This window comes from Podarcis melisellensis, assembly GCF_964234715.1.
Source record: "Podarcis melisellensis genome assembly, chromosome: 11".
Classification (NCBI taxonomy): Eukaryota; Metazoa; Chordata; class Lepidosauria; order Squamata; family Lacertidae; genus Podarcis; species Podarcis melisellensis.
The window spans coordinates 14,881,216-14,896,945 of NC_138543.1; the positions used below are offsets into that span (position 1 = coordinate 14,881,216).

General features: G+C 40.5%; 1 protein-coding gene and 1 long non-coding RNA gene across 2 annotated transcripts in view; one reads left to right on the forward strand and one right to left on the reverse strand.

Annotated features, from left to right (window-relative positions):
- The window catches only part of LOC309380719, a 126,087-nt gene that overhangs the window by 52,978 nt on the left and 57,379 nt on the right, over positions 1 to 15,730 (forward strand). The window lies entirely within an intron of this gene.
- MEGF10 (multiple EGF like domains 10) overlaps positions 1 to 15,730 on the reverse strand; it is an 85,572-nt gene that overhangs the window by 50,850 nt on the left and 18,992 nt on the right. Inside the window, exon 5 of the mRNA XM_081930431.1 lies at positions 543 to 789. Within this exon, the coding sequence (XP_081786557.1) occupies positions 543 to 789 (247 nt within the window). The remainder of the gene's footprint in view (positions 1 to 542; positions 790 to 15,730) is intronic.

Consider the following 15,730-nt stretch of genomic DNA (forward strand, 5'->3'; position numbering starts at 1 on the left):
GACTGTGGTTGGCTCAATATAATTAAATGAAAGTCATCACTGAGCAAAGAGCTGAACCCATGCTTCCCTGGTCCCAGTCCAGCAGATCGTGAAAGCTTAATCTACAACAGTCTTTAAGATTTGTTGTTTTTGCCATATTTCTATTACAGTCGTACCTTGGATCTTGAATGGCTTGGCTCCCAAACCCGATCGAACCCCGGAAGTGAGTGTTCTGGTTTTTGAACGATTTTTGGAAGCTGAACGTCCAGCGGGGCTTCTGCAGCTTCTGATGGGTTTGGTTTTCGAACATTTTGGAAGTCAAACAGACTTCCGGAACAGATTCTGTTCACCTTCCAAAGTACTTAATTTTTATCTTATGTTTTAGCAAGTTGGACCTGGAACTGAGAGGCAAATTCAACTCCCAACCCAACCATAAGCAAAGAGCAAGTTGTTTAACCCTCACTGATGCAGTATGGATCATCTTGTCACCCATGCCAATAAATGACGTGTATCGTGAAATCTGCAGCTATTCCACACACATAACAAATACAACTGTTGCATACAAGGCTCCGGTGTATCCAGGAGGGCATCTGCATTCTCCAGTCACATGATCACAAGTGGCTCCATTCTGACACTGGCATTTCTGGTGGCAATCGTTTCCATATGTCCCTTGGTCACAGTGTTCTTCGCAGCGCCATCCCTTGAATCCAGCGGCACAGTGGCAGGCTCCAGTGATGGGATTGCACAAGGCTCCGTTTTTGCATTGGCAGCGACTACTGCAGTGCGGTCCCCAGTGGTAACTGTCACATGCTGAGTGGAAAGCAGAAAGCAAGGGTGACAACGGCTCCCTTAACCACTTATTCCCCAATACTTAAATTATTATGACTCAGCAATTTGAAATTAGCAGCACAAAAGTGATTTGCTTGCTTTTTCTTTTTTTAAAAAGCCAAGTGATTTTTCATTGGACTGATAAATGTTCCGCAACGTTGGAAACATAAACTATTGAGTTGTGCTTCTGTGCTTTTATGTTTGTACATATTTTATGGGCTAATAGCCGTAAATAAATTTGAATTTGAATTTGAAACTATTGAGTTGTGCATTACTTTTCCTCAAGTGTAGGTGCTTGTATAAAAAAGAGGGTTAGAGGGGTTGCAATATTTATCCAGTTCATTATTGCAAACCGGTTACTGACATACTGTAAACAGGAATTTAAAAATTTATTGGATTCTCCCCAGAAATCCAAACTAAAGGGGTAGAGGAAATAGGGGCTCACATTTTGATGGCAGCAATGCCACGTGGACACAACAAAAAACTTGCGTGCATGAGGATTATCAATCCCACAATAAACACCTCTCTGGAAGCACATGCAGCGAGAATCCATACTTTACTGCAGAAAATGTTAACCAAATGAAGCTGATCGTTTTAAAGCAAATGTAGAGTAATATTCCAAACAAGAAAACTGAAATAAGAACCCATGTCTGTGTACAAGTTTAAATCTAGTTTCTTTGTATTTTCTTGTTGACTTTCCCCCTAGAGATTTTATTGCTAACACTGGTAAAAATTATTCAAAGTTGGGGGCTTTCAGTCTCACTGGTTTAAATGAGAGAGATTTAAGCATGGGCCCTGGAGTCTTTGAGACTAAAATAAACCCTCAACTTTTTGATGTATTGTGAATATTTTTTGCCGGCGTGTAACCTCTAGCAAGGCCTCAAGAGAAACTTTTAATACAACTTCAGTATGTTCTATATGCATCGTTACATTTATTGTTCATTTCAAAATGTTCTGAATCCTATAAAAGGTAGCAGCTCACATGACAAGGGGAATGATGAGTTTCATCATTCCCCACCAAGTCACTGAAACTGTAACAACTTTGATAAATTTTTCCATAAGTGAAAATTTTATCTTGATTACTGCTTTAGTTATTTGGCTGTATTTATCAATACAGGTCAGCATATTTGAAATTATTTTTGTGAACTTATTCAAAACTTCTTAAATATTATTATCATTTATTGCATTTATTAAATAACCTGCCCTTCCTCCAGAATGAGACCAGGGCGGCAAACAAATCCACAATCAAAAACAAAAACACACTCTTAAAAACATTCTAAAAACAATTATAATTAAAAACATCCAAAAGCAGTTATTCCATCCAGTGATATGGCCCCATTATGCCCTAAGGTGATAGATAATTGTCAATGTGCACTGTCAATGTGTATTATATCAAATCTATTATTTCACAGAAAGCTGACATATGAATAGTAAGTACCTCCTAAGATCTCCTATTTGCTCCCTTTCACGAGAAAATATAAAAGGTTTTTTTTAATAAAGAAATAAAAATAAAAATGGAAGCACTAGAAGTAACCCATAAAAAGGTCATATGGAGTTCACCAAGATTTTGCTAAACATGCGCTCAGAGCATCTGCTTTTTATTTTCATGTTGTTCTGATAACAATAGTATCGTGGCAAAATTCCAGAGCAGCTACTTTATGATCATACATACTCAGCCTGCTTAGTGATTGACAGCTATTGTTCTCATTGCCTTCTCCTGAGGCAGAGCAATCAGGCAGAGAACAGACCTACTTTCTTAAAGGAGACACAAAGAACTCAAGACATCTCCTCAGGGTGAAAACTACTCTAGCATAAGGTTTAACCATTCAGACCATGCAAATAAAAAAGGACAGGCGCTTTTAAGGATCATTTCCCGTATGTGATTGGTAACCTAGATATATCATAAGATCACAGATTACCTTGATGTGACCATTTCTTATTGAACAAGATTCTCCTCTAATGGCATTTATAATTTGTAATGTGCAATGGAAATAATTGGGTATACGTCCACTATGGCAGATAGTTCCTTACATTAGATAAGGTCTTATAGCATTCATAAAGACTTTGAAATGCTTCCTTCCTAGGCTGGCCAAATTTCAAATTCATTTCTGTATTCTACACTGTATGCGCGCACACACTACAATTAGATATTACATTGCTCTCAAAAACTGTGAAAAGTTTTATGGCTTGGAAATTAAAGATTAGTATCTTTAAATAAGATAAATAAATAAAGCCCTTTGAATGGGTCTGGGCAGACAAGAAAATGTTATGTTTACACTTATGCAGTCCTTACATCTCAGAAAGCAAAATGCTCTGAGACATATGTATGCTTGCATTGCGTTTATTAGACAGACTTACGTTCCCCAAAGACCTTAGAAAGACCACCAGACTAATTTTGCTTTACACCTCCTAGCGTATTCAGATTACAGTCCCCCTTCAAGTGGAAGAAGACTGTTTCAGCCAGTCTCCCAAGAGAGATTTAAAAATGAACTCCGATGTCTTGGAATGTCTGAACAAACCACCATAGAGAATTGAAGAATTTAAAAGTGACCATCAGACATGGAATAAAATGGACCATTTTCATCCCTGGAGTAGATTTGTACTAGCTATGAACTTGGCCCAGTATCTTTATATTCAGCATACTTCAGCAGAGGGAAACAATTCTTTTGGCTCATAAAGCCCATCTCATATTGTTTTACTGACTGTTGGAAGCAAGATATTTGATGCAACCCACCAATGGTCATGCAGATGTTTAGAGAGACAGCTTAATCATTCTGAAAGTTACCACAGCAAGTTTATATCACTCCACATTTGCTATGGTATTAAGGCAGACCAGACAGAACACAGGCTGGTTTACATAAACTGTAGGTCTTGAGCCCGTGACATTTTTCAAAATGCCAAACCATGTTCCTGTCTCTTTACCACTGTTGTTGAGGTGAGCTGTATACTGTGACTGGCTGTATGTCTAAATTTAAACTATTTCAGCTGTAAGATCGTCTTTCTGAATAAAGGAATGTAATTTATTGGTTTCCTGGATGCACACAGCTCATTGTGACTGCAGAGGCCTTTAAAAGATAAAGCAGGTGTCTGCTGGCAAGTTTTCCAGGTCCGTGAACATTCTAGCTATAAGTCATCAATGAATCAGGGCTGCTACTCATATGAATTTTCCCCAACACCAATATCATTTCAGTGTAAGGGAGGAAATACATGCTTAGTATCTCTTGAATTGAGAGATACAGCATGAATTTCATTTTCCCATTAAGTACATAAGTCAGAAAGGTGCTACACTCATTCGTAATACTTAAACTTAACATTTATATCACACTTTGAATGTTCAACGAACTTCACACACCTAATCTTGTAAATTTTACAGAACAACAAACCTGTAATGATATTATTACAGTGGTACCTCGGTTCCCAAACGCTGAAAACCCAGAAAATGACATCTGATGTGGCTGTCGGCTATTGTTTCCAGGGCACCAATCAGAAGCTGTGCCTTGGTTTTCGAACATTTTGGAAGTCAAACGGACTTCCGGAATGGATTAAGTTTGGAGCTTTTGTTTTTGCTTTTGTGACTATGTGGAACCCAGTTCAGCTACTGATTGACTGATTGTGCGACTGTGGAAATGGATAAAAGCCCTCCATCCAAACAAAGACTATCATCAGTGCAGGTAAGAAAAAAAAATAATTTTAATTTTTATCATCTACAATACTGTCTTATTTATTTTATAGTACAGTACATTGATTATTGCTTTCATTTTTTGGATCAATGGTCTCATTAGATAGTAAAATTCATGTTAAATTGCTGTTTTAGGGGTTGTTTTTAAAAGTCTGAAACGGATTAATCCGTTTTGCATTACTTTCTATGGGAAAGTGCGCCTTGGTTTTGGAATGCTTTGGTTTTGGAACGGACTTCCGGGATGGATTAAGTTTGAGAGCCAAGGCACCACTGTATGTTCATATTGCATATGGGGGCCTAAGGGTGAGAGGGATTATTCTGCCCACAATACAGTATTAGCGGCTACAATACAGTATGCCAACTCTCATTACAATTATGTACATGCAGAGAAATTATCATGGCACCTTTACAAGCAATAGTTTACTCAACGCCCCATCCCTTCAGAATCATGTTAACAAATGTCAAATATGGAGCTGTTCTACATGTTGTCTAGGTATCTTATCTACATACGGATACCTATTTTTGCAATGCGTTTAAGAAACAGAGCATTCTCTCTTTTTAACTATCTTAATATCTTTGATATCTTAATATCTTTGAAATCAACAGGATTATCAGTGCAGTCCTGTGCATGTGTACTCAGAGCTCAGCCATACCTTCCAACACGATGCAGCCCAAATCTGAGACACCATCTTCTGGGTACGAATTTCACATGACCCACACAATATCAAAGACCTGAAAAAGCGATCTCGGACTGAAATCGCACAAGAGCAAGGGGCCCAAAATGGCTGTTGTACTTTCATGGGCGGGGCGAGGGGGACAGCTGTCCCGGTTTTTCTGGGGCAGTAGACGGGTATGAGCTCAACCCCAGTGAATTCAATGTAACTTACTCCCAAGTTAGTATGTACAGTCCCAAGTTAGTATGTACAGAATTGCAGCCTTCTGTCAATTTATATGAATCTATCATTGGACATTCAGTAGTTTCAGAGCATTTCTAATGAGGACAATTAGCAATGTTCAAGTTGAAAGCATGTCCACCCCTGTCAGCTGCGCAAAACTGCTTTTTGGAGCATTGTTGTGGTTGACCATGTCCACCTGCAAATTGGCCAAGCTGGACTAGGTGTTTTTGCCTCTACTGCAGTGAATGGGGGGGGGGTGTCAGTGTGTGGGTGCATTTAAATAAGTTAATTTGATGGTGTGGTGAATTAGATCACATTCTTAGCAGGAAAGTGTAGGAAAGGTTAAGGTCAACTAAGGGAGCAGATAAGCATCCTTCGGCGCCTTTGAAGGTGAAAGACGTTCTTGGAGGTCGGCTCTTCCTGGGTTGCGAGTCCCTTAGCCTGGATATGGAATATTCTTGAGGTTCACCTGCTGCACCTACCTGGAGTTGTGGGGGCGCACAAGAGGGTGGGGTAGGAAGGCCTCCCAGTGTGTGGACACTGGGGCTATGCTTTGTCATGCTGCTTGGAAGGTGTAGGGGTTCAGCTTGTCCAAAGCTGAGGTTTAGGATATCTTCCCATACTTCTCATTTCACCTGCATATATTATTTTTAAAAAATATGGCCCTATTTCAACCTATCACTTGTGTTGTCCCACCTCTTTGTTCTAGCCTGGTTGCAACCATACACACCAGGTTGCCTTTCTATCTACCTGTCAGGAGTCTGATACGGATCTGGTCTGTGGAGTCAAAAAGCCAAGAAACGTTATCTACCCAATGTACAAAAAAGCCTGCCATCATTGCTAGGAACAAATAATATTATTGTACAGGACAAGTAATGCCTAATACTGACCGACTTCAGACTCAGAGAGTTGTAGAGTTTGAAGGGACACTATAGGTCATCTAGTTTAAGTCTCTGCAATACAGGAATCACATTTAAAAGGTCTCAGATGACAAGTTGAAGAGATCTGTCAAGAATAGTTACTTGAAATTACAGAAATATGAGCAAAATTGCAGTGGAAAGCTATTATTTAGCACGTGTGCTAAAAAAAACCTCCATGAATAAAACACTGCTTTATCTCATTACTTGCATCTCGTAGCATTTAAAACATTAAAAAGCATATGGAAGCAGCACGGCTGTTAATCTGCTGAAAACAGGCTGCCTTCAAATTAATGACTATCCTCAGGTTACAGACTGTTGGGCAGGGGGTTAATCAGCATATGTACCATAGTGACTCATTGCTGTTCCAAGGTAAGAGACAGAGGAGGCAGATGAGACAAAACCTAACTTCTATTAAGATAAGGGTAGCAAATTACAAGTCAAGCTTAAAGGAGGTCAAGAAGGAGCACACTGTAAATGCAACTTTGTCACTGGGCGGGGGGGGGGGGAGCACCACTTAAAGTAACTTCTACAAATTATATCACTATAATGATTTTTAAAACCTCATGGGAAAGATTTCAGAATGCGGCAGCCAAACTGGTGACTGGGAGTGGCTGCCGAGACACTATTACACCGGTCCTTAAAGACCTACATTGGCTCCCAGTACATTTCCGAGCACAATTCAAAGTGTTGGCACTGATCTTTAAAGCCCTAAATGGCCTTGGCCCAGTATACCTGTAGGGGCATCTCCACCCCCATCGTTCTGCCCGGACAATGAGGTCCAGCTCCGAGGGCCTTCTTGCAGTTCCCTCACTGCAAGAAATGAGGTTACAGGGAACCAGGCAGAGGGCCTTCTCAGTATTGGCGCCCGTCCTGTGGAACGCCCTCCCATCAGATATCAAGGAAATAAACATCTATCTGACTTTTAGAAGACACCTGAAGAAGGCAGCCCTGTTTAGGGAAGTTTTTAATGTTTGATATTTTATTCTATTTTTAGTGTTCTGTTAGGAGCCACCTAGAGTGGTTGGGGAAATCCAGCCAGATGGGTGGGGTATAAATAATAAAATTCTTATTCAGACCTAAACGAAAACAGAAAAGAAGTCCATATTATACTTTGGCTTCAGAATTTCTTCACAGGCAAATTTTCAGAATAGGCCTTGGATTTAAATGCTCCTTCTTCTGCTTCTCCCTCCTCCTAATAAACACTGCATTTTGACAGCCACGGATATGATGTCCTTATTCTTTTCCCCCTGAATTGAAAGAAGGTCGACTAGCTTGGGCCCTACACCCAATCTGTTCCCCAGGAAGAATTTGTGAACTAATGTGTTCAATCTAATTGAATTATATTTTTGCATCAACTGGGAAGGGATAGTTCAGATCAAATATTAATTTGGGCTGCCTTCCGGGCATCTATTTGCAATGAACAAAACATGGTGCTATAAGAACAAATACTCTGAATTATCACAGCCTATAAATTAACCCATTATGCTTTTCCAAAATACCCATGAGAACATGCCTCTCAAAAATGAACAATGTGAAACTGCTAATGCTGATGATTAAAAAAAAAACCACGTAGATACATTTACATGATTGCAGGTGGTGCACAGATCTCATAGCACTTTTCTATAACAGAAGATATTGTTAGAATATTGTTAGAATCCTGAGAATCACAGGGCTGAGATTGTGCATTGGCAAGGCCTTGAAGGCGCTCTTTGATCTAGCCAGGATTTCACAGAAACAGTGGAGTGCCTTCACATGCAGAGTGGGTGCGATGCTGATGCTGTTTGTGTACCAATATCATGTAAATTGTAGTGGCTTTATGTGAGCCCTCCATCGCCTGTCCAACCACCCCAACCGGCATCTCCATGTGGACCCAATCCTACTGCCTGCCCCCAGTGCTCCCATGGGCAGTTGTATGGGGCCAAGAAATGTGAGGAAACAGACTAAAATTGGCAGTGGAAGCCAGTTTCTAGATATCATGATTATGACATGGTTTCCTAAAGAAACTATAAGCCGCCTTAAGGAAAACTGTCAATGTTCCTTATTAACTTTAGCTGCTTTGATACCTCATTGTATTCACTGAAAAAATTCAAAAACCTGACATGTTTTTCAGATGCGAGCAAAATACAGTTGTACCCTGACTTTCAAATGCCTTGGGTGTCAAACGTTTTGGCTTCCAGACAATCAAAACCTGGGAGTGATTGTTCTGGTTTTCGAACATTATTTGGAACCTGAACGTCCAATGTGACTTCCACGGCTTCTGATTGGCTGCAGGAGCTTCCTGCAGCCAATCGGAAGCAGCGCCTTGGCTTCCAAATGGCTTCGAACAGACTTCCGGAACCGATTCCATTTGACTTCCAAGGTACCACTATAATGCTGAAGTACGCAAAATACTATTTTTAAAAAATAGGAGCCTAAAAAGAGATTTGAGCATTTCCCACAACTGGTTTCATTTCCCCTATGCAGTTCCTAAGTTCTTAATAAAGTGGCCCTAATTAAAGTCAGGACACGGGTGGTGCTGTGGGTTAAACCACAGAGCCTAGGACTTGCCGGTCAGAAGGTCGGAGGTTTGAATCCCCACGACGGGGTGAGCTCCCGTTGCTCAGTCCCTGCTCCTGCCCACCTAGCAGTTTGAAAGCATGTCATAGTGCAAGTAGATAAATAGATACTGCTTCAGTGGGAAGGTAAACGGCATTTCCGTGCGCTGCTCTGGTGTGCCAGAAGCGGCTTGGTCATGCTGGCCACATGACCTGGAAGCTGTACGCCGGCTCCCTCGGCCAATAAAGCAACCCCAGAGTTGGCCACGACTGGACCTAATGGTCAGGGGTCCCTTTACCGTTACTTTAGTTAAAGCCATGTTCAACTAAATGTGGTATAGTCCAGTCCATCCAACCTAAGAAGGAGAAGGATATTTACAAAGTCTCAAAAAGAATGACAGTGGCTGGATCCAGACACGTCAAAGAAGCGTTTCAGTTTAAAGCTATGTAAATTTAAACAGGGAAAACAGGTTGAGAAAAATGGGACTCCACATTGTCATCTGATGGCACAATATTATATCACACATACAACACATATAAATCACTTTTTCTTTATCAGCCTAGCTGAGCCCAGTGTGAGAGTCCTCCTGAAAATACATCCATCTGAACAGGCCCTTTGTATATCAAGTTTTATTTTCTGCCCTTTGTTTCCTAGAACAACCCATTCTTTTGGCACATGGCAACAACTTATACGTTCTCCTATTTAAGTACAATGAAGTGCTTCCCGCTTAATGCTCAGGGAAAATAGGATTTTGAGGTATTACAGGAATGTTGCATTCTGCACCTCAAGTACAGCCCCTTAGAGACACTGTTCTTAAATAATATACAGTATATTATACGCAAATAAAAACATTTGATTAATCTTTTGTTCGCTTTCTCCCCTTAAACATTCAGATCATTTGGGAGCAATATTGCTTTAGTCCTCTGTAGTACATATTCAGCAGATCATGCAAAATATAGAACATTTCACGTACAACAACATCTCAAGTGAAAAAGATGCCTTTGGGACTAAGAATATTGCATTATATAAACACAATTAAAATGCACAGTACTCTAAGCCAATGCCAGTTTATCATCAACAGCAACAAAGGCAAATTATAAATGCTCTCTGAAGCTCAATGACAAATGAAAACTTTATACACAGAAACAATCCCAAGTTACCAAAACTTTCCTCCAGAAAAAAAAACTTAGCTGTAATGTAATAGACATCATGCTTCGGACTTTTGCACATCTGAAGATGCATTTCACATTCTAATCCAACTCTAATGTACACTACTTAAGATCCAGTCTTACACTTTCCTAAACTTGCAGTGCTTGGCAAACTGAGAAGCAAGGAAGTCTGATATTATATAACTGGAAAGTGATACATTGCTTGCAATGATTTATTTATTTTTTTAGTCAGCAGCCTTTGCCTATGAATAATAAATAAATAAAATTAAAATTACTGTTGTTCCAGAAATAATTGCATATTTTGTAAAGTTCCCCTTCTATTCACTTTCATATGTTACACTGTTGGCTTTCGACCTTCTGGCGTATCTGTCATTTCCCTATTACTGCTGTATATAAAGAAATAATTTGTATTCAGGAATCTAAGCTCCCCCCTCCCCTGTTTCTTTCTTTTCTTTTGTAAAAGCTTTTTGACCAATGAAGTAGAAGAAAAGAGAAAATGTAATGCTCAGAGGTATAAAAACTCTTCAATTGTATTTCTTTCAGACACTATATATTTCACAAGACACTTTAAGGCATTTTGGAATATAATACATGGAACTGAAGAATTGTTTAAAGCAAGTTCGGATAGTTCTTTTTTGTTATTCATATACTGAAAAACAGGATACACTGGAGAATAATTATGATGACAGGAAACTTAAAACCACAAATATGAATGTGGTTCATCACCAAGATACAATCTGTGGCGAGTTTTCCCCTGCTTAAGTTTCTTATTATCTCTGGACAGGAAAATTGGCTTCCAGGTGGAAAAATCAAAATTGGAAACAGAATTGTTAGAATCCAATACTAAAAATTTGTCAAAAATGTATAATTTGCTGTTGAAATGGAATACGCAGGATGAAACAGTGAAATCAGCTATGATTAAGTGGGCACAAGACATTGGTCATAACATTATGTTTGCTGACTGGGAAAAGTTGTGGACCACCGGTATGAAATTTACGGCATGTAATGCCTTAAGAGAAAATATTATGAAAATGATTTATAGATGGTACATGACCCCAGTCAAGCTTGCAAAAATTTACCACTTACCTGATAATAAATGTTGGAAATGTAAAGAAAATGAAGGTACCTTTTTTCACCTTTGGTGGACGTGCCCTAAGATTAAGGCATTCTGGGAAATGATATATAATGAATTGAAAAAGGTATTTAAATATACCTTTCTAAAGAAACCAGAGGCCTTTCTCTTGGGTATTGTCGGCCAAACGGTGTCAAAGAAGGATAGAACATTTTTTATGTATGCTACAACAGCAGCAAGGATACTCATTGCAAAGTATTGGAAGACACAAGATCTACCCACCTTGGAAGAATGGTAGATGAAGGTGATAGACTATATGGGACTGGCAGAGATGACGGGCAGAATCCGAGACCAGGGGAGAGAGACAGCGGAAGAAGATTGGAAGAAATTTAAGGACTATCTTAAGAAATACTGTAAAATTAATGAGTGTTAGAATGGCGTTGGCTTAGAAATTGCGTGGTTTCCAGCTGAATTGGATAAGTAACAAGAAAAGAAGGGTTAAAATTTTAAATGAAATTAAGGGGAAAGATTTGCTGGATTAACATAATAGAAATTGGAATACAGAGAGGGGAGGTATGGGGAAGTCGGGAAAGTAAGGTATAAGAAAAAAAGGGAATGAAATTATACCTGTTCTTTGTTGGTTTGTTTTTCTTTGTCTGTGTTTTATTATTGTTTTATTTTGCTTTTATACAATTATTGGAAAACTTAATAAAATTCTTTTTTAAAAAAAATAAGTTTCTTATTATCTCACAGTTCTTTATTTTAATGGAAGTTAAGGATTGTTGATGCTATACACACACACACAATATCAAGGAAACAGTGAAACCCATGAAGGCTACCTGAATTACTTTTCGTGCTGCTCACAAGGCTGGTATGGATGACAGTGAATGGCCTGAACCCCACCACCATTTTTAGAATATGAAAATACACTTCCATACTTATTGTGTATGATGAAACAATATGTAACTGATTAATTGGTTTACCTTCTGATATAAATGAACTGGGGATAATGACTTGCATGTAATATGAATATGCACCAAACAAAACGAATAGTTGTTCCTATATTGAAGGAAAATGAATGATTTCATTGGAAACATAAATGCTATACAGTGGTACCTCGGGTTAAATACGCTTCATGTTACATACGCTTCAGGCTGCAGACTCTGCTAACTCAGAAATATTACCTCGGGTTAAGAACTTTGCTTCAGGATGAGAACAGAAATCATGCTCCGGCGGCACAGCAGCAGCAGGAGGCCCCATTAGCTAAAGTGGTGCTTCAGGTTAAGAACAGTTTCAGGTTAAGTGCGGACCTCTGGAACGAATTAAGTACTTAACCCAAGGTACCACTGTATCTCAAATTTAGGTATTTTGGGCTTTCTTGTATTTTTTTAAGTCGTCCCTTCCAGTTGAATGGAATCAAACACAGAATTTGTTTTCAGAACTTGAAGATCTGTAAACTTGAACTTGATGCAAAAGGATGGTGTATGTTTTTATAACATACTACAGTGGTGCCCCGCAAGACGAATGCCTCGCAAGACGAAAAACCCGCAAGACGAAAAGGTTTTTCGGTTTTTGCGATGCTTCGCTAGACGATTTTCCCTATGGGCTTGCATCGCAAGACGAAAGCCCATAGGGAAATCTTGGGGACCTCTTTTAAATGCTGGCGGTGGGGAGCAAAGCCTTTCCCCCCCCTCCGGACTTCAGAAGAGGTCCAGGAAGGCCGGCGGGGGCGAAAGGCTTTGCTCCCCACCGCCAGCATTTTAAAAGCGGTCCGGGATAGCAGGGAAGCGCTTCCCGCTATCCTGGACGGCTTTTGAAGGCAGGCGGGGGAGCAAAGACTTTTGCCCCCCGCCCGCCTTCGGAAGAGGTCCAGGACCTCTTCCGAAGGCGGGTGGGGGGCAAAAGTCTTTGCTCCCCCCTGCCTGCCTTTCCGGGAGAGCGGAAAAGGCAGCGCTGCCTTCCCGCTCTCCCGGAAAGGCAGGCAGGGGGGAGCAAAGACTTTTGTCCCCCGCCCGCCTTCGGAAGAGGTCCAGGACCTCTTCCGAAGGCGGGCGGGGGGCAAAAGTCTTTGTCCCCCTGCCTGCCTTCCCGGGGGCTTTTAAATCGCCCCGGGACAGCTGAGAATTCCTCCGCTGTCCCGGGGCGATTTTAAAATGCTGGCGGGCAGCAGCGAAGGCTTCGCTGCCGCCTGCCAGCATTTTAAGATCGCCGCGGGACAGCAGAAAAGTCTCCGCTGTCCCAGGGGCTTTTAAAATGCTGGCGGGCGGCAGCGAAGCCTTCGCTGCCGCCCGCCAGCATTTTAAGATCGCCCCGGGACAGCGGAAAAGTCTCCGCTGTCCCGGGAAGGCAGGCGGGGGGGAAGCAAAGACTTTCGCCCCCGCCATCCTTCAGAAGAGGTCGGGGGACAGACTGTCCCCAGACCTGGTCTGAAGGCGGTTCAGTTTCCATAGGAACGCATTAATTGATTTTTAATGCATTCCTATGGGAAACCATGCTTCGCAAGACGAAAAACTCGTAAGACGAAAAGACTTGCGGAACGAATTAATTTCGTCTTGCGAGGCACCACTGTATGCTTTATAATATATTATGTTATAAAATATGTCTCTTTGTCTCTTTTTATACAAACGGGTTTTTTCCTTGTAACATTATTTTCTACCCTCTAGCAGATTTTCTTGCAGGTCCTGAACTTTGGGGGGGTGGGGGGGGAGAGAGATTAAACTCTTTACTCCGATTATTTCACCTATCCTCTGAATGCTGGATTCTCTCCTTCAAGTCAGCTGAAGACTTCCTATCTTGACATGATATTCAACTAAGTTTACTCAGAGTAGACCCACTGAAATTAATAAACCTGACTAAGAAAGGTCAATTAATTGACCACTAATAATGAAACAAATGTTGTAGATATTTTTCCACATTTATTATGCTATTTTTGTGATATACAAATGACCTGAGAAAATTTGTCTGTATAAGATTATTCTTGTTTATAAAACCCAATATAAAGAATAAGGTCAATTAATTTCAATAAATCTACGCTGGGTAAAAGCTAGCCTTGGGTAAAAACCCTTGAAGTTTGAATACTGGGTATTCAAAATGTGAATCTAAAAATTGTGAGCCCTGAGGAACTCAGATTAGGTCCAGGATATATATATATAACAAGATCTACATAAAATTGTAACCAGTTTACATAAAACTATACAGTATTTTGAGCTTCAGATCAAGGATTAGATAGAAAGGGTTGCAATGACCTTAAGTTAGAGAAATGGGTTGAACATTACCTCATGGCTGAGGTGCTCTATAGTTAGTGCATTCTTTTTATAATGAATATAAATGTAGCCATCTTTCCATTCGTACATCAATATACTTATTTGCCCTGTCGCATCGGACTCCCATCTAGTCTCCTGCTGCCAAGTCCAGAAGAACAGCAGCATACAGATATGGGCAAACCGCCCTGAGATCTGCAGGTATAGGGCAGTATACAATTTTTTAATAAAACACTGAAATATTTGGTTCAAGGGCATGTGATTAATTCTCATTAGACAAGTATTACAACTGTAATTGTAACTCTTTCTGTCCTGGAACCATTTTTTTAAGGATCTGCTCCACTTCTTACTCAACAGACATTTCCAATAATGGCTATGGTTCAGTTCTGGTTCAGTGAAAAACAAGATTCAGCTTTGAGTTCAAGTTCAGATTTGGTTTGATTCCCTGGTTATTCTCCTATTGAGTTAGCTGAGTGCATTCCCTGGGTTTGGGATGTCAATTCACTTCAGACTTTCAGGGGCTGATTAAAAACTAAATGCTTCTCTGAGAATCTGGCAGTGTTTGCATCTCAAGTGCATATCCCACAGAGATTGTGCCAGGGGATCCTGTTTCTCCTCTCTTCTGCGTCTGCCAGGTCCTGTGAGAAACATAACTGTGAGTATGGAACTTGCAAACTTTACAGACATTCCTGATGGGAAATGGCACCGCAGGGAAGCAAGATGATTGTGTCTGTAAAGTTCCATAATAAACGTGCACAATTCAGAAGTAAAAAGATGTGGAGGGTTTGTTTTTTTGCTTTTGATCTGTCATGTCTGCTTTGTCAACATGAAATATCAAGTTAAAAAAATGTCTTTCCTTTTTTCCCCTTTTCTTGGCCAAACACTCTCACTAAATCAGGGAAGCAAAGTACAGTGGTACCTTGGTTCTCAAACGCTTTGGTACTCAAACAACATGGAACTCAAACACTGCAAACCCAGAAGTGCTCCGGTTTGCGAACTTTTTTTGGAAGCCAAACGTGCTCCGTTTTGAGTGCTACGCTTCCAATTTGAGTGCCATACTTCCGTTTTGAGTGATACACTGAGGTCTGTCTGTTTTTGCTATTTATTTTGCCTTTTTGTTTTTGCGGCTTTTTTGTTTTGTTTTTGTGACTGTGTGGAACGTTTCATTTTGAGAAGCGTAAAGGTGTTGCATAGTGACAATGAATCACAGGTGAATGCTGGGCTATGCTGCTGCCACCCACTAGGGAGGAGCATTCAGGCCTGGGTACAGGAGCGGACCCACTACAAGAGCCCTTGGGGGTGATGAGAGCAGTGGAGGCCCAGGTTGGTGCTGCAGAAGCGGTATAACCAAGGGCCCAGTACACCTTAAGGAGCATCTCCACCCCCATTGTT